Here is an 18,650-nt window from a genome sequence, read left to right as displayed (position 1 = left end):
CACACTGAGTTGGACACACCCAGAGTAAACACTGTGGTTAGAAGTTCACAGTAGGGATAGGTGCTAAAAGAATACAACTCATCTTCAAACTGGGCACCTGGGGCATCCTGATCTGCTCTACACAAGACAAAAGGATTTGCAAAAGCTGGAACAGTCAGGAATGGTGGGAAGCTGCTGGTGTAGGGGTCAGGGATACTGTTTGGCAGTGGGGTGAAGGGATGCCCACGGGGTCTGGCAACGGCAAGAAGGGTGCCACCTGCAATAGCCCGGGCAGTTCCGAGGCTGTTCTTTGTTCTAGGCGGGGGATTGGAGGTGACGCCTAAGGACTTGCCCTCAGGGAGATGACAGCCCTGTCGCTGTCACTGCCAGGGTGCAGATGTCCTTGACGTCTTTGGACTCATTGGTTGTACTTCTTGTACTTCCTGGTGGCAGTTTTGGAGCTGATGTGGATCACTTTGCTTGCATGCAGGCACAGTGGCAGTGCTGGTCTGGCAGCATCTTGTCATAGGTTTGGCCTGCATCACCTGCCACATCTCTGTGCCCTCCCCCAGGATGGTGTCCTTGTCCTCACTCAGGCAGAAAAGCACAGCATTGCTCTCCGCTCCCCCGGCATGATTTGCACAACTTCATGTCACTGATCAGCCACGTGAGATGGCCCGCCAGAGGCCACGTTTCCGGAAGTGAGAGGGAGACAAGGAAGCCAGAGAAGGACCGAGGCCCTGTAGCTGCTGCTGGGATCCAACTGTACCCCTCCACCTTATTTTTCAAGACAGAGCCTCTTCCCTGAACTTAGAGCTCGCCTGGAGCAGCTAGAATGGCCAGAGGCCTCCTGAGATCTGTCTGTCCCCACTGCCCTTTCCTCCTCCAGGGCTGGGGTGACAGGTGGGTGCTGAGGACCCGAACTCAGATCCTTGTGCTTGTGTAGTACTTCACTCCCGGCTCCCTCCAGATTCTCTGTCATCTCTGTTAACTGCTTCCTGGGGCTGGCCCCTGCCCTTCACCCATCCAATGCCCCCTCTTCCCACCCCAATAAAGCTCCAGATTTTAATGTGGATTATAAATAACATTTATTAAAGCAGCTGTGAGTGTCTGGTGACACATTTGGGAAGACATGTGTGGTACAGGACCCCCACTCTATCCACACATACAAGATCAACTGGGATAGTGAGAGTTTGTCATAGCTCCTACAACCTCCTTAGCCCCTGGGGACAGTGTGACCTTCACAGGGCTTCCTGGCTCAGTGAACAAGACGCTGGAGTTGGCGATGGTGCCCCATTCCTGGCTTCTGTCCCTGTCCCACACCCATCCAGGGTCCCTGGGGCTCTCCTTCTGTCTGGAAAGCTGAGCGGAAGGCCTTCAGAGCCTGTGCTAGCAGCCGAGGGAGACTATGAGCCAGTGTAGAAGGCTCTAAGCCCACCAGGCCACTGAAGACTACACGCTGGTCCCCCAAGCCGGCCCTCACCCAAGCTCTGAAGAGCCCTGTCAGTGTCTTGGAGCCCAGATCTGCCAGCACCTGTAGAGGGAGGAGGTCGGGACCCAAAAACCACTCCTGAAGGTTTTTGACCTAGGGGCCATTCCCTCCTCCTAGAGCCTAGGAACCCACTTAGATCCCAGCCCCTCCCCCTTCCTCCACCCGCAGTCCCCCTACTTTCCTGATCAGGTGGACGTCCACACGAGCCCTTTCTCTCCTACCTCTCTACCTCCCCTCTTCACATCCACCTGCTGTCTATCCCAGGTCACCACCCTCCAAAAGCTGAACCTCCCTGTCCCTTTGCTGCCCTGGGCTCCAGTCAGGTGAGCCTTCCCAGCCAACTGTGAAGGAGCTTGGGCAGCCTGGGAACCTACCTCGTGGAAGTTCATGGCCAATTGCTCAGCCGGGATCTGTAGGATCCAGGCGTGTGTTCGCTGAATGGCTGCCAGCTTCTGATGCAGGGGCTCCAGCCCAGGGCAGCCTGCAAGAAGGGGAGGTCCCCAGACTATCAGGAAACGGTCAGCAGAGGATGCTAGGGATGGGCATCCCAGGGCCGGCAGCCTCAGCGGGCTCCAGATGGGGAAAGTGAGGCTGGCAGAGATTCCGTGGTCATGCAAGGCAGAGCGTTTCTATCTGACACTAACGAGGGCTCAGTCCCAGGTCTCCCTAAAAAGTTGTCTGTTCTCTCAGAAGAGAGGGACATAGCGAGTCTTCTCTGTTGTCCTTTGGGGCTTTCTAGCAAACAATCCCATCACCTCTCTAGAAGGCCGGCAGGGGGCGACATTACCCTTTGTTTCCGCGCGCCGCTCTGGCTTTGGCTTCTGGAACCAGGTTTCTGCAACTTGAGATCCTAGGGGAAAGCTACCGAGTTAGGGTTCACGCCTCGGCGAGGGAACACGACTCCGCGACTCTAGGGGCTAGGCCTGGCTGGGGCCCACGGGATACCTGAGTACAACCGTTGTTCGCGGGTATTGTGGCCGGGAGACTCCCGGAGCGACGAAGCGGAGCGAGCAGGCGCGGGAACTCCACGTTGCAGCCCCGGCCGGGGACCGAGCAGCTCTTGCGCGCCCCGCAGCAGGCCGAGCAGTGTGTGAGCCAGAGACCGCAGCTCTAGAGGGTGGGACAAAGGTCTGAGCGGTCGTCCCAGGGTGGGGCCTGGCCCCCTACCCCGACCTGGGAGAACTGGACTGACCGCACCGCCGCCGGCGCTGCAGACACTGTTGGAGAGCCAGGCGTGCACAGGAGCGCTCGGACCCTGGGCACAGGCGCGCATAGAAGGCGCAGAGCCCCGCGGCATCCACGGCCGGCTCCTCCTCCCGGGGGTCCCAAGTTAGAAGTTCTCTGCAGCTAGGCTCGCGAGTGGAGGGGGCCGCTGCAAGCAGATGACAGGGCACCTCTTGTCACTCATCCTCAACTCCTCCAGAGAGGAGAGCAGCGGGATGAAAACCCGGCTTGTCCAGAACAGTCTGAAGACCATTGTTGCCAGGGGGGTACTCACCGCTCATCTGCTCCTGCAGCCAGTCTTTGAATACTGCCACACGGGTGTAGACCCCAGGCTTCCCTGGCTCCCCACAGCCATCCCCCCAAGAGGTGACTCCAAAGAGGACCTCTCTGGGGTGCGGGCCGGGCTCGGAACAGGTTAAAGGGCCTCCGGAGTCACCCTAAGGGACCAGAGCCAACAAAGAACAACGCATTCACCATGCCTCTGTATTATACCTGTCTCATACCTGGCAGGGAAGGCGCCTCTGGCCGCTTTTGTGGTTACCACCTGTTTTCATTTTGTTAACGAAGACTTAGCGGTTGGTAGGAGCTATCAGCCAGACCCTAAAGAGAAGAGGGCTATCTTGCCAAGAGGAGAGCGCATCCAGAGTCCCCTGTCAGTTTGAGTTCATACCTGGCATGAGTCGATGCCCCCGGCCAGGTAACCAGCGCAGAGCATGGTGCTGGGACGCAACCCAGGTCCTAGGGCCTTTTGACAGGTGTCTGCACTGAGCAACGGAACGCGGGCCTCCCTCACCGCCTCGGACTCGGGTCCGTCTACAGGAAAGAATGTAGGGGGTCCGGGTTTGGAGTGCAGAACCTGCTCCTTGAGATGCCCCCACTTGCCCTCTTTGATCCCCGTTTGTGAGCTGGAACACCATCCCAGCCTCCCCAAACTCCACCTCCTCAGCACACTTTCATTCCCCTGCTGGCTTGTCCACCACCACTTGCAGTTTTCCAGGCCCTAGCTGGCAATACCTTCGAAGAGGGCCCCCCAGCCTGCGATGGTGCAGGGGGTGCCGGCAGGAGGCTCCCTAGAATCCTGGGGTAGGCATACGGGGCGCGCTGGCCCCTCTGGGCTCACCGGTGTCCAAAGCTGTACCAAAGCCAGGTCATTGTGAAAGGTCTGCGGGTCAAACTGGAAAGCAGGTGGCGGTACAAGGTCAAGGAAGAGGGTTTGGGGTGCTGTTCCCAGCTCCGAGGACACAGGGCGTGTCTTCTCACCTTAGGGTGGGGCAAGATGCGGTTCACCTGCACTTCCTCCGCTTGCTCCCCCTGGGGCCCCTCGGCTAGCGTTACAGTCCAAAGAAGCTCATTCGAGGCGCTGCAGAGCAAGCAGAGGGTGACAGGCATCAGGGACACAGGTGCTGTAAGGCCCCTTGGAGGCCCAGCCCCTCGTGCATGCGCACCGGGCAGTGATCCTGCAAATGTGACTATTGTGGTCCTAGGGGCAGGGAGGGAGGCCTCGGAAGGGGAGGCTCCTCAGAGTGGGAGAAGACACGGTGTGGTGCCCTCCCACCCTGGGGGTCCCCCCTACCCTCGGCAGCCGGCATTTTGAGGCTCAGGGCTGGGAACCGGCTGCTGGCTTCCGCCTGGGGGCAGCAGAGACCTGCTCTGCTGTGCTTTGGCTCATGGGTGCTAGACTCCTTCCGGATTGGGTAGCCCCGCTGGGCAGGTGCCTGGGATCTCGACGACGTACCCGGAGAAGCAGTGTGCAGCCGTGAGCACCCAGGACGCAGCCACCAGGACGCCGCCGCACAGAGGCTGCCCCCCAAGTTGTAGTCTTACTAGCCAAGGCCAGGACCCGGATGGAGCCGTGTTGCCCCCGACTATACGGCTGTGAGCCCGGGTTACGTTGGCAACGCCCTGGCGCCTTTCACCACATGGTCCTAGAATGGCAGAAACAGCGTCGTGAAGGAAAGGTTCCAGCTGTCTTCACATCGAGGTCCACCTCGCTCTCAGCCCTGCTCCTTGGAGCCTTTTAGTCTCACCTGGCTCGGGTGGGTCCCGGAGGAGGGCGGCTTGAAGTCTGGGCCGTCCAGAGCCTGCGGAGAAACAACCCTTTGATCCTCACTGCCGCCCTCTTGCGGATCCTCCATCCTGTGCTGGGTCTGAGCTTCGTCTCTCAACCACTCCCCTCTAGCACACAGGTACCATTTGAGCAGCCCTGGACTCGACCACATGCGCCCACACTGTCCCCACCTCCCCGCTGTGCCTCGAGTTTGGCATACCCCTTCCCCTTGGACCTTCAAAACCAGTCTGACCCCAAGGAGGATGGACCCTAAAAATAAGGGGTGGGCATGGGCGAGAGAGTGAGTCCCCTGGAAGAGCGTGGGTTTGCTGGGGCAGGGGTGGGGTAGCACTGTAGTACAACCTTGGCATTCATGCAGTCTGTGCTGGATCTCCATCAACACACGCCTTACGGCCCACTGGGCACTCCTCTGGGCCGCCTGCAGTGCCTGAGTCCCCTGGGCAGACAAAACTGCTGGGGACATGGGGCACAAAGTCACATCTCCTTGGCAGAGAGCCTCAGTCTAGCCTTCCTGAACCCTGTCTAGACAGACCGTGGGGAAGCAGGGTAGGCTCCTGGAGCACGGGGATGTAGAGACAGGGAGAGGGGGCTGGGCCTCAGAGCAGGACTGACAGTTCCCGCTGCTCAATTGAACTGGGCTGGGATCTCTGAGAAATTTCTTTCTTAAAGACTTCAGAGGAAAACCACTGCCCACTGACACCCAGGAAATGTGGTCGAGGTATCCATCTTTAGGCCTGAATCACCAAGGCGTGGAGCCCTGGATCTTCCGGCTTCGCTAACTCTGGAAGCCCTTGGCAATGCCTGCTGCCTCTGCTTCCTGGGTGAGGCCGTCTGCCCCCTCCTCTCCTTCCCCTATCCCAGCTCCAGGCCCCTCCTCCCAGCAGGTGGGCTTGGAAGGGCCACGGGTTCTCCGAAGTGCGAGTGACAAGCTCATCTTCCTTGCCCAGGGCCTCTTTTCTTCTATGCCCCTCCCATCCCAGGGGCTTCCTCAGACCAGCCCGGCTCACCTTGCAGGGTGCTGGGGGACAGGCGCGTGTACAGTGGGTGCCCATGGGCGGTCTGGGAGTCTGGGGACAGTAGCAGCAGCAGCAACAACAGAGCCAGCAGCATGGTGACCTGGGGCCAAGGCAGGAGATCCCTGTCCTCTTCCTGGAGTCCACCCTGTCCTGTGATTCTTCCCGGGCTCAGGATTCGTGTCCCTCAAACCACTCGTTCCTGTTTGTCGTCTTACACTGAATTACCCATTTCTAGTGGTCTGCACCTCACCTGGCCCTCACCTCCTGGGCGCCCTCAGGGAAATGGTGCTAGGGGGCTATATAGAGGAGGGAAGGGGGAGTGCGTGGGAGGGCAGCCAGGCCTGGGCAAGGGAATGAGGTAGTGGGCTCGACCCTCACCTTTGAAGTCTCATCGTCCCAGCTCTGAGTCCCCCCACTGTCAAAGCGGCCCTTGTTCCTGCGGCTGCTTCAAAGGGGCTGAGATGGGGAAGAAAAGCTGACAGTTGGGCTGGGGGCCAGGCAGAGGGAGGCTGGGGGCAGGGGTTGGGAGGGGGGAATCCCCATCTGCTTCTGCTCCCCTGGGGAGTTCACTGCTATGCTGGGGGCAGGCACTCTTGGAGGGAGGAGAGGGGTAGGGGTGGGTGTCCCGGGCATTCTTACCCCCTAAGCAAGCCGCTGAACTCCCAGCCCCCTGCCCCTAATTGCTCGTCAGTGTCCCCTCCCCCGTGTGGCCGGCCGTTTCTAACGATGATCAAAGCATCCTAATTTGCCCCGTAATTGCTGCGCTGGGGTAGTGGGAAGAGGCAAAGGCGGCAGATGAAAGGCCCCGCTGTGGCCCAGTTCAGGGAGCGCAGGGCCCAGGGAGCGCAGGACCCAGCGGCTTCGGCCGAGTCTCTCCCAGACCCCTGTCCCTGCCCGCTCAGTCTATCCAGCATTGTTTTCAGATGCTGTGACCCTGCTCTGGCAGGAGGGAGTCTTGAGAGAAGGGCCATAAATAGGCAGCTGTCCTGGTGTCCAGTGACCACCTGGGGTGGGGCGGGGCCTTTGGGTGGAAACAAAACAAAACTGTCCCCAGCACTTCAATTCATGCTGGCAACAGGGCCACTTTGGTTAAGTATTTAAGTACAGGAATTGGGACATACTGTGACCAGGGGCTGTGTTCTCTGCCAAAGGACTGTTTATCACAGCACTTCCCATTCTTCCCCTCTGTTACCACCCCACTGCACTCAGGAAGGTGGGGAAAATCTTAGATGCGGAGTGTTCTGTGACTTTAATGACACTAGGGATCAGTTATACGTATATACGGCAGGGTAAATCTTATGTGGCCTCCAAGTTCTTAGCAGAGAGGTGTGGTTCCTGGGCTCCTGCGGTAGCCCTGCCAGGCCAGAGTGGTTAGCATGAGCCATCCTTGATCACTCTACTTTCCTGGCATAGAGCAGGCTTTAAGGACTCCGATGGCAAGAAGAGAGCAGACCCTTCTCTCTCCCACACAGCACAGGGCAGGTGAAAACTCAGTCACTTCGGGTCATTTCAGGTCTGTCTCCTGCAGGTTGAGAAGCCCCTGCACCCCAATAAGCTAGTCAGAGCTATCTGCGCCTCTGAGTTGGGTCCTCCGCCACCTGCCTGTGTGAGGGAGCAGTGCTTGTCCACCCTGTCCCTGTGCTGTCCCCAGCACCAGGACTAAGCCTGACACATGCCTGTGATGAGCAGTACAGGCTCCTGTCCTTGCTCGGGGGTGTCGGACCCCCCCCCCCCCCCGCCGCCGCCTCACTGTGTGTCCTTCTTTCTGTCTATGGCCACCTCTAAGCCCTTAGCTTCTTGGGCATGTACTGGGCACAAAGCAGGGTCTGCACTGTGCAGATAACTGCTCTGCTCCAGGAAAGAGAGTTGGGGTGGGGGGTGGGGGTGGCTAGAAAGGAGATGGCAAATCAGGGAGAGGAGAAATCAGGGGTCACACGGATATCACTGAAGGTCCCCCCTGTGTCCCCGTCGGCATCCTGCATGCCACTCCTCACAGTGAAGCAAGTCAGGGGAAGCTGTGCTCTGTGGCTCTGAGTTGCATCCCTGCCCTCCATCTGGCAGTGACTGAATGAGGTGTGGTGGCCCCCAGTCATGGGCCCTCCAAAAATTCCCAGTGCAGTGGTGCACACCTGTAGTTTTAGGTGGTGGAGGCAGGATGGTTGTGTGGCCTTGGGACTTGGAAGTCAGTCTGGGCCACAAAGCAGGACTACATCTCTTAAATAAAATAAAAGGTTGTCTTCCTTCATCTGTTCCAACTCAGAGGGAGAGGAAGTCTGTGTTACTGAAGGTTTTAAAATAAAAGACTGGGTTCTGACAGCCATAAGCCAGGCTTGAACACTTGTTACCAATACACCAATTGAAGAGACAGACTTATTCAATGCGGTCACTTTGGGAAGGGGAACAAATAAAGGTTCCAGTGGCCCCTCCCCCCAACTCTGTCTTCTGGGGGTGCTGACATGAGATTTAGGTTTAAATGGATGGTAAATTATTCATGGCTGAGCAGTCCTGGTCAAGATGTGAGTTCTGTCCCCCCACTGATCCATCCTTGTCTCGACTTTTGGGATCCTACACATTGTCAGAAGAATGTGAAATGTCTTCCTGGGAGGCAGGGTTTGCCCTTGGCCAGCATCAGACCAGTCTTTCTCTTCCCCCAGGGTGAGATCCTGGGGGAAATTTAACTTGGGGTACAGGGTTAGAGTGGTATTTTGCCTTAAGAGTGTCATACCAAATGGAGGGCCACACCTCTCTACCTTGTCCCTCCTGAAGGCCGAGACAACCCCTTAGCCCCAGTATTTCCATTCTAAATGGAGGAGGGGGGAGAGGGAGCCTACTCTAGTAAGTTCTCGGGAGGCAGCTGTGAGTTCAGGTGAGGAGGAAGGGGTGAGGGATGGGGAACACAGGTGGGAGGGATAGGAGGTGGAAGGCCCTCCCCCAGAAGCCATTGGTGTAGCCTCTTTACAAGTGTGCTCTGAGGGAGGGAATTCCCCTCCCTTACTGAGGCCTCCCTGTAGGCACAGAGGGCCGGTCCCTCCCTGGTCACAAAGTCCCTGACTGTGTGGTTGTCTCGCATTCAATCCCAGTTTAGCATCAGGAGGCAGAGGCAGGCAGATCTCGGCAAGTTTGAGGCCAACCTGGTCTACACAGTGAGTTTCAGGACAGCCAGTAATACATAGTGAGACCCTGTCTCAAAAATCAAGAGACAGGGCTGGAGAGATGGCTCAGCGGTTAGGAGCACTGGCTGCTCTTCCAGAGGTCCTGAGTTCAATTCCCAGCAACCACGTGGTGGCTCACAACCATCTGTAATGAGATCTGGTGCCCTCTTCTGGCCTGCAGGCGTACATGCAGGCAGAACACTGTATACATAATAAATAAATCAAAAAAACCCCAAACAAACCTTATTTAAAACAAAAAACAAAAAAAACAAAACAAAACAAAAAAACCGCCAGGCGGTGGTGGCGCACGCCTTTAATCCCAGCACTCGGGAGGCAGAGACAGGCAGATCTCTGTGAGTTTGAGGTCAGCCTGGGCTACCAAGTGAGTTCCAGGAGAGGCACAAAGCTACACAGAGAAACCCTGTCTCGAAAAACCAAAAAAAAAAAAAAAAAAAAAAAAAAAAAAAAAAAAAAAAAAAAAAAAAAACCCAAGAGACATTGACCTCAATACTCAGTCAGGAGAAGGAGCGATGCAGAGACAGGAGGATGAACTTGCTTAAGAAACCCCCAGGCTGGCCTTCTCCCCACAGTGACCTCTGCATCAGCATCAGCTGACCTGATGGGCATAGAGGTGGCTATGAATTGACGCCTGATGTGATGGAATGTGAGAGGGGACTGACATCAGAGTGAGCTGAGAGGCCACTCAGCTGTGACTCAGAGCTCAGGTCTGGGCGTCTGACTGCACTCAGCCTGTGTGAGCTTTCGTGAGTCACTTCCTGCTTGGGCCCAAATCGTCCCCCCAAAAGATGTGCTGGAGTTCTAACCCCCTCATCTCAGAATGTGACCTTGTTTGGAGCATGCAACAGTGAAGAGGTCTGGGTGCTCAGTCCAGTGTGACGTGGAGACAGAGGCCATAGGATGAAGGCTGTGTGACAGTGTGAGCGGGAATTAAAGTGATACAGACCTAAGAATGACAAGGACTTCCAGAAACAGGGAGACGGGGGGGGGGGGGGGGGGAAGCAGAGAACAGGTTCCTGGCAGGGGCCTGTAGACAGCAAGACCCTCCTGAGCCCTTGGCCTCAGAACTGTAGCCCAGTGGGTGCTATGTGACAACGGCCCCTCAGGAATGGGTGGCTTCTGCCCGGGTAGCCATCCAGGAGGATGGTTCAGTATCTGCCCTGTTGGGAAGGTTAACAGAGCTGACACAAATTAAGTCTTCCTGCAAGGGGCTGGCAGGGTCATCGCTCTGGGTCTCTGGGGACAGGGTAGGCAGCAGGGAAGATGTGGTAGCCCAGAAAAGGAAAAGGGGCGTGGTCTGGTGTCAGCGAGGGGGGCTTCCGGGGGTGGGGTAGCCTGGCTGTAGAGGGTGGCTGAGAAGGGGCCTTCCTAGTGCCCATGAGTTCCCCTGCGTTTCTTAGCTTTGCTTTGTACTCTGACCTCCCCAACTCCTCTAGGCTTTAGAAGGGACCTGGGAAGGTGGGGTGCTGTCTGGGGGTAGGGGTTGCAGAAGCTGGGCTGTCTGTTACGGGCTCCATGAATTGAGAGCAGGGTAGTACTGGGATCTGCCTGAAGGGCTCTGCGGCTGGGCAGACCCTGCCTCTCCCTTCCCTTCTTACCCAAGCTGGCCTTAAACTTAAAGCAATTCTCCTGTCTCAGCCAGACACATGGACATATCCAGACCACCACTCACATTACTACAGGCCACTGTCTAACCTGTGATTGAAAGAAAACAAACCGTTTTATAGTCAGAATTCCACCTCTTTCCTCTCCCTCCCTCCCTCATCCCCCCTCCCTCATCCTCCCTCCCTCCCTCCTGTCCTCCCTCCCTCATTCCTCCACCCTCCCTTCCTTCCTTCCCTCTTTGGTACTAGGGATTGAACCTAAGGCCTTGCCCATACTAGGTAAGTACTTTCCCACCAACCTACACCCCCAACCTTCTTTTTAGTTAGTTATTGGTTTCTCTCTCTCTCTCTCTCTCTCTCTCTCTCTCTCTCTCTCTCTCTCTCTCTGTTTGAGACACGGTCTCAAGTAGCCTAGGCTGGCCTCACACTCACGCATATGAAGGATCCTCATCTCCACCCCCTAAGAGCTCAGACTGCTGGTGTGTGTGCCACGCCTGCTCTTCGATTTTCACTCTTTGGTCTTGAGATGGCCTCTCTAATCTGCCTAGGCTCACTTTGAACTCACTCTATAGCCCAGGTTGGCCTGGAATTTATAATCCTCCTGCCTTAGACTCCCCAGCAGCCAGGATTACAGGCCTGTGTAATCTTGTCCTCTTCCTCTTCCTCCCTTTTTTTTTTTCCCTCTTACCCCTCTTCTCCCGTCTTTTGCCTTTCATTCTTTTTCTTCTCCTTTCTGCCGCCTCTCTTCACACATTTGCTTCCCCATTTCTGAATGTGGTTTAAGCTGTGTCGCTCTGACTCTTGGTAGCTGAACACATTTTGATATGGAATTTCCATTATCCCTTGTGATGGTTTAATGCTCATTGTCAACTTGACAGGGTCTAGGATCACCCTGGAGGATGAATCGATGACATGTCCATGAGGGTATTTCCAGAAAGGGTTGACTTGGGTGGGAAGGCCCACCCTAACTGTAGGCCACATTATTCCAAGGACTGGGGTCATGGACTTCAAAAAAGGAGATGAGCACAGCAATCCTCCCAATGTGGGCGGTGCTGTGTGAGCAGTGCAGTGTGGGCGGTGCTGTGTGGGCGGTGCAGTGTGGGCAGTGCAGTGTGGGCGGTGCTGTGTGAGCGGTGCAGTGTGGGTGGTGCTGTGTGGGCGGTGCAGTGTGGGTGGTGCTGTGTGGGCGGTGCAGTGTGGGTGGTGCTTTGTGAGTGGTGCAGTGTGGGCGGTGCAGTGTGGGTGGTGCTGTGTGGGCGGTGCAGTGTGGGCGGTGCTGTGTGGGCGGTGCTGTGTGAGCGGTGCAGTGTGGGCGGTGCTGTGTGGGCGGTGCAGTGTGGGCGGTGCAGTGTGGGCGGTGCTGTGTGAGCGGTGCAGTGTGGGCGGTGCAGTGTGGGCGGTGCTGTGTGGGCGGTGCAGTGTGGGCGGTGCTGTGTGGGCGGTGCTGTGTGGGCGGTGCAGTGTGGGCGGTGCAGTGTGGGCGGTGCAGTGTGGGCGGTGCTGTGTGGGCGGTGCTGTGTGGGCGGTGCAGTGTGGGCGGTGCTGTGTGGGCGGTGCAGTGTGGGCGGTGCAGTGTGGGCGGTGCAGTGTGGGCGGTGCAGTGTGGGCGGTGCAGTGTGGGTGGTGCTGTGTGGGCGGTGCAGTGTGGGCGGTGCAGTGTGGGTGGTGCTGTGTGGGCGATGCAGTGTGGGCGGTGCTGTGTGGGCGGTGCAGTGTGGGCGGTGCTGTGTGGGCGGTGCTGTGTGGGCGGTACAGTGTGGGTGGTGCAGTGTGGGCGGTGCATTGTGGGTGGTGCATTGTGGGCGGTGCAGTGTGGGCAGTGCTGTGTGGGCGGTACAGTGTGGGTGGTGCTGTGTGAGCGGTGGGCGGTGCAGTGTGAGCAGTGCTGTGTGGGCGGTGCAGTGTGGGCGGTGCTGTGTGGGTGGTGCTGTGTGAGCGGTGCTGTGTGGGTGGTGCTGTGTGGGCGGTGCTGTGTGGGTGGTGCATTGTGGGCGGTGCAGTGTGGGCAGTGCTGTGTGGGCGGTGCAGTGTGGGTGGTGCTGTGTGAGCGGTGGGCGGTGCAGTGTGAGCAGTGCTGTGTGGGCGGTGCAGTGTGGGCGGTGCTGTGTGGGTGGTGCTGTGTGAGCGGTGCAGTGTGGGCGGTGCAGTGTGAGCAGGGCTGTGTGGGCGGTGCAGTGTGAGCGGGGCTGTGTGGGCGGTGCTGTGTGGGCAGTGCAGTGTGGGCGGTGCAGTGTGAGCGGGGCTGTGTGGGCGGTGCTGTATGGGCAGCTGCCTCTCACTGCCATGGCTACCCTGCCATGATCGACTGTGCCCTTGGACTGTGAGCCAGAACAAAGCCCTCTTTGAGTTGCCTTTTTTTTTTTTTTTTTTTTTTTTTTTTTTTGCACTTTGTCAAGGAGGAAAGTAACAAATAAACCTCACCTCCTGTGTAATGTTTTCCTTGATCAGGATTTCAGATCTTTTCGTTAACATTAGATATCTTTTTATTTGTTTTGATTTCTTGAGACATAGGTGTACACTGTAGTCCAGGCTGTCCTAGAACTCATTGTGAAGCCCAGGATCACTCAGACACAAAACAATCTACCAGCCTCAGTCCTCTGTGTGCTGGGTTTACAGGGTGAGCTACTATGTCTGGCTTAGATGGTCTTTTGAGGTAAAAATATCTCTGGGGCTGGGGGGTGTTTGCCTGATATGTACAAGGTTCTGGGTTTGATTCCTAGTACCACAGAAGTTGGGCACGGGGTAATCCTCCCAGCACTTAGGAGGTGGAGGCAGGAGGATCAGAAATTCAGGGTCATCCTTTGGGATATGTGAGACCCTGTGTGTGTCTGTGAGCTGGGGGAGACTGTGAAGAGACACACTGGAGTCATGTGGCTCTCTTCAGGGTCACTTCTGAACATGCTTTCCACATAAATTAAAATTAAATTTCATCAATTCTATTAAAAATCTTCAGTTAGACCCTTCTTATAACAATATTAATTTCTATCAGTTTGTCTCTAAACTTCTATCTGCATCAATGCAAAATGAGATTTCGGGAAATAATGGCTGTTCATTAATATTAATAATGTTTAATTTCTTTCTTTTATTTTTTTAAAGACAAAGAGTGTCACTGTGCAGCTCAAGCTGGACTCAAACTCAAGGTCCTGTAGCTCAGCCTCCTGGTGCTGGGAAGACCGCAAGGATGCACCGCACATCACCCAGCAACAAGCAGCTTCACTTCTGAAGCTGAGACACAGTCTTACTTTGCTTTTCAACTTGCTTCCTTGTGCTTCCCTGCATTTCTGGGGCAGGGGGTTGTCTTTAAAACCAGCAGGTAGTCTGTGTGACAGTACACACGTTAAGAACATTTTTTAAAAGTGTGAGAGGTAGAAACCTTCTCAATGATATGTGTTTGTTGATGTAGTATTTTACCCATATATATGTATATGTATATACGTACATATTTGTTATTATTTACTTATTTTTGGTTTTTCCAGACAGGGTTTCTCTGTGTAGCCTTGACTGTCCTGGAACTCACTCTGTAGACCAGGCTGGCCTCGAACCCACAGCGATCTGCTTGCCTCTGCCTCCCAAGTGCTGGGATGTGCCACCACTGCCCGGCTACCTCTAAATATTTATTAATGTCAAATACTGCCCAAACAAAGGCAATTCCGTTAAGTTCAAGGTATTGTAGTGTATCAAGCCTTCCCCATAACTGTCTGATTGTGCCTGCTCCTGACGACCTTTCTCCTGACCTCAGCCCAGTCCAGCCTCTGTGGCCGCTTCACCTCCTCATTACCACTCTGTATGGGTTTCCTGAGGCACCTACGTAAAGGTGGAAGGTTCTAGAAATGGGAGGGTTGGTATCCAGGCTTTGCCTCCACTTCAGTGATGAATCTGGCAGTGAGAGGTGGAGAAGAGGGTGGAAAGAGAGTTAAGGGAGTTGCAGTGGCACCTGGGCCTGAAAACAGCAGGCAAGATGCTGAGGGACCAGGGTCCTGGGGGAAAGAAGCGGGGAGCCCAGGGCTACCAATTTTCTTCAGTGCCTCTTGGGAATCTTGTACCCCTGACTCCAGAACAGGAGAGAAAAGAGCCAGAGTATGAGGGCTTGTGGTCTGGAACTCCTTGGGGTGCCCCAGACACTCTCTCCTTTTGTTTCCAACTTCCGGGCATGGAGCTGGAGAGGTTAAATCTGTACCAAGGGCCCCTCTACAGGCCACACCCAGCTCTGTCTTACAGCATCAGGGTCTGTCCCTAAGGACCAAGAGAGGTATGGACCAGAGATGGAGCCAGGAAGGTGTGGAACACAAAGCCAATAAATCCCTGGAGGCAATTACAGAGAGCAAGTCAGGAAAGGGTGCTCTTGCTCTGCCTGCTGCAACCACTGTTCTTGCACACACACACACACACACACACACACACACACACAAACACACACACACACGCAGAAGCCAACCCATTTGCGGGGTAATGGCTTTGCGACAGCAGGAATTATCTGCAGCATTAGAGGCCGCCCTGATAGGTGCGGCGACCTGGTGGGGAGTGTTGCCACTTTGCCTTGTTTGGAGGATTCCAAAGGAAGAGATAGATGCTTGTAGATCAGGATCTGGCACTGAAGGAATGGGGAGTCTTGGGAGGAACTACAGAGGGCTTGGTGAGGGAGAGGAGCAGCTCCTGCTGCTGTAGCCCACTGCCCAGGCTCTGGGCTCTCTGCTCCAGGCTCTGTAAATGACGTCAATGACTGGGAGGACTGACTCGGGACTTGTGGTAGCCTAGCTTCTGCTTGACCTCAGGACCTCTTTCTGTCCAGCCTCAGGCTGCCATACCCAGGGACCAAAAAGGGACAGAGGGAGATGAAGGGCACAAGAGGACTCAGGAAGGTGAACTGGGCTGTGAATGTGGTGGTGGGGGGCATGCAGGCTTTGCAATGGTGGGTTATTCCCTCCAGGATGGGCCTGGCAGTATTGGGAGGCAGCAGCTCAGAGGAGGGACTGGATCAGAAAACTAGACCCCCCCAAATCTGTATCTTGAGGTGTCAAGCTGAGGTTCAAGATGGCAGTCTCCTCCTTACCCCCACTTCTTCAGCTGGGAAAAGGTGGTGGAGTAAGCTCCTGGGGTGGTCATCAAGTCAGTGTGGGGTGGGGCTAGTCCCTGGGTCCCCAGTGTCCTGCTTCAGGGCTTGGCTAGATCTGGCCTTTTCCTTGGAGGTGCTGGCTTTTGAGTCATGCCCATCACCCTGACAATAAAGCCAGGCTCCGTGACTCTGGCAGCAGCGGCGCATCCTGCCCACCTGCAGGCACACCCAGATTGCATTTACTGAAATAAATTGCTGGAGAAAATAAATCCTGCACACATGATTAATGGGAGGCAGGGAGGGAGGCTGGCAGCCGCCATGAGGAGGAGCCCCTGGGAACAGAGTGACACTCTAGGCACAGAGCCAGCACAGATGCAGGGCCTCCAGGAAGGGAAGGGGGCCTGACATGTATGCTACCAACCGCTAGGGTCACTGTGGCGCTATACCACCACCGTGTAGGGGACCAGGTTGGTGGTGCAGGGGAACACCACCCTCCCCAACCCATGAGCTGGGACCTCTACTCACCGCTGGAATAGATCTCCTGGCTGTTGGGGGTCCACTGGTGGACCTGAATGCCTGTGTGTGGGAGGGTGTCGTAAAGAGAAGTTCTCAGGAAGAAGGATGGGGGCAGTAGAGATCTGGTTAGCTGTTAAACCCATCAGCAAATCATGGTAAGGTCTCCCCAGCCTCAGGCTCCACGTCTGTTCAATGGGGCTAAGCCCTCTACTCCCTCACTGTGCTGTTGAGAGGTTGAGCAGTGTTTCCTACGCAAAATCCCCATGAAGGTGCTGGGCACATAGGCAACCACCTCATATAGCAAATTCTGGGACTACACATCTGTACCACTATATCCAGTTCACAAATATTTAAAATTACATACATTGTAGGGGATGGCTGAGTGGGTAAAGGCAGCTGCTCCCAAGCCTGAAGACCTGAGTTCTATCCCTGAGACCCCCGTGGCCGAAGGACTGACGCCTGTAAGCTGTTCTCTGACCAGCACACACTTGACACAGCGTGTGTTCATAGCAAAAAACCCCCACAAATCGATAAAAATGTAATAATTTTTCAAAATTCGGGAGCTGTTTCCTCCTGGTGGTTTCCAGGTGGAAACTCCACCCAAGACTGGGGAAGTCAGCAGAAGCCCTGGTACCGGGTGACTGTTCTTTTTGCAGGCCCGACCTCCAGCCCGGGTGGCCCAGGCCTAAGCATTGATGCGCTGGATGAGTCTGAACAAAGCAGGCGTGGGAACCGTTGCTCCATGGAAACCCGGGATGGGCTGAGGCTCAGCATCAGTGGCTGGGACCAGAGCAGACCAAACCAGACCCTGACCGGCAATGGTCTCTCTGCTCAAAACAGTTCTCCGAGGCTAAGAACGGGTGGTACTCAGGGGAAGAGCTGACACCTGACCTTGGTGGGAGCTGAAGAAGCACCGATGACAGGCTCACTGGTGGGACATTTGCCACATCGTGGCCGGCTCAGCGGTGGGGGCCTAGAAGCGATCAGAGAAACATTGGGAATGAGAAGGAGAGGGTTGCCCTGCGGGGCGTAGCGGCCCTGAGTTTCTCGGAGGCGTTCATTCTCGGGGCAGTCCTACCCCATCCAGGCAGCAGTGAAGGAGACCTGCAGGTGCGGGGCGCCTCCTGGTGGCTCTGTGTGAAAGAAGAGGCCTCGTGAGGGGGTGGGAAATCCTGGGCAGGGACAGCTTGAGGTCCAGAACTGCTGCAGGACTCAGGACAAACCCAAAGGGGTCAGAGCAGGAGAGCTGTGAGGGTGCATTTCAGAAGCCCCTCCTTCTACGCCATCTACCCTTCAGGAGACTCCTCTTCAGACGCAGGCATCAGAAGGGCATCTGCTCTGCCTTGAGATCTTCTGGGACTGCTTTTCTGAGCCCAGTACCCCAACACTGGACCTCCATCTCCAAATTACCCTCTTCCGGGTCAAGTGTAGCTCTGCTGAAGCAGGTTTCCTGAGCTGTAGAACACATTTTCTGTTTTCCCTGTCTCAGGAGTATTGAGGTAACAGGCACCTGCCACCACATTCAGTGTATGGGGAGCTGGTGATGGAAAACCAGGGTTTTGAGCATGCTTGCGAACACTCTACCAACTGAGATGTGTCCCCAATCCTTGCACGGAGCCTTGTTCAACAAGCCTTAAGGGCTTTGAGTCTGTGACGTTAGAAGACTGCACCGAGCAGGTTGCACCCAGGAAGCTGGGAGATGCTGGACTGGGATGATAGGCAGTACGGTTCAGTGGTGATAGCTGACCCCTAGATCTTTACTCTGTGCTCCATTAAGATCCTAGATCTGGCATAGGCCCCTCCCCCTTCTAGTTCTGCCTGCCTATCTTCATTCTGGGAAGCTCACAGCTTTAGCTCCCCTGCAGGCATGGAGAGCAGACGGAGGGCAGCCAAGCAGAAGGCTGGGATTCTAGGTAACTTATGTGATCTCATACTGCTCGCTCCACTGAGCTTCACAGGAGGCCCATTTTCCAGACCAGCCTACTGAGGCACAGAGAAATGGATGCTTTTCCAGGTCTGTACACGAACCACCAGAAGACCCCTCTGAGGGAGAAAGATGGTGCTTGCTGGGACTTGCGTTGGGTTTCATGTTGGGTACACAGACATGGTAGAACCTGGGGAAAATAAAATTCGCATTCACATATGAAGTTTACTGAACCTGCCTCTTCTTGGCATCCCACAGAGGGTTCCTGAAACTAAGCCACAATCACTAGGTTCTCCAAGTGGGGGTCTGCAGGAAGTACAGCAAGGCTTCGGTCAGAGCGCAGGGATGGAGTCCACCCCTTCCCTTCTGTTCTGATAGTGTCTGAACAGATACTGACTTCAAACCTTGCTCATTGTCTGGCTCCATTGTGTCCCTCAGAGATCCTCTCTCCCAGCCAACCCTGCTCCTCGGAGATCAGCTATGGGCAGCCAGTGTCTACTGAAGAGGGATCACGGGGTGCTTGTCCTAGGTACTGGCTCATGAGAACATGGAGACCTCTCGCCTCCAGTCTAGTACCCAAGTCCACTTCTGCTGGGACTGCCAG

The 18,650-nt window shown here is 55.7% G+C and overlaps 1 protein-coding gene and 1 long non-coding RNA gene across 2 annotated transcripts; both read right to left on the bottom strand.

Moving 5' to 3' along the window:
• Window positions 1–1,048: 1,048 nt before the first annotated feature.
• Prss56 (serine protease 56) lies at window positions 1,049–7,501 on the bottom strand. Its single transcript, XM_059278264.1, has 14 exons — window positions 6,158–7,501; window positions 5,771–5,879; window positions 5,106–5,213; window positions 4,723–4,776; window positions 4,431–4,620; window positions 3,956–4,055; window positions 3,710–3,869; window positions 3,366–3,508; window positions 2,970–3,132; window positions 2,664–2,843; window positions 2,417–2,581; window positions 2,259–2,321; window positions 1,846–1,952; window positions 1,049–1,513 (listed from the first exon to the last, which is right to left on the bottom strand). Exons 2-14 carry the CDS (start codon window positions 5,871–5,873, stop codon window positions 1,238–1,240), a joined length of 1,812 nt encoding a protein of 603 aa, XP_059134247.1. The 5' UTR covers window positions 5,874–5,879; window positions 6,158–7,501; the 3' UTR covers window positions 1,049–1,237.
• Window positions 7,502–9,948: 2,447 nt separating this feature from the next.
• LOC131923166 (uncharacterized) lies at window positions 9,949–16,496 on the bottom strand. The gene is made up of 4 exons (XR_009382540.1): window positions 16,132–16,496; window positions 15,604–15,822; window positions 11,242–11,445; window positions 9,949–10,644 (listed from the first exon to the last, which is right to left on the bottom strand). It is a non-coding gene; the product is annotated as an uncharacterized LOC131923166 (long non-coding RNA).
• Window positions 16,497–18,650: the final 2,154 nt, after the last annotated feature.

Source organism: Peromyscus eremicus, chromosome 13 (genome assembly GCF_949786415.1).
Source record: "Peromyscus eremicus chromosome 13, PerEre_H2_v1, whole genome shotgun sequence".
In the NCBI taxonomy this organism is placed as follows: domain Eukaryota; kingdom Metazoa; phylum Chordata; class Mammalia; order Rodentia; family Cricetidae; genus Peromyscus; species Peromyscus eremicus.
This window is presented reverse-complemented; position numbering and strand designations above follow the sequence as displayed.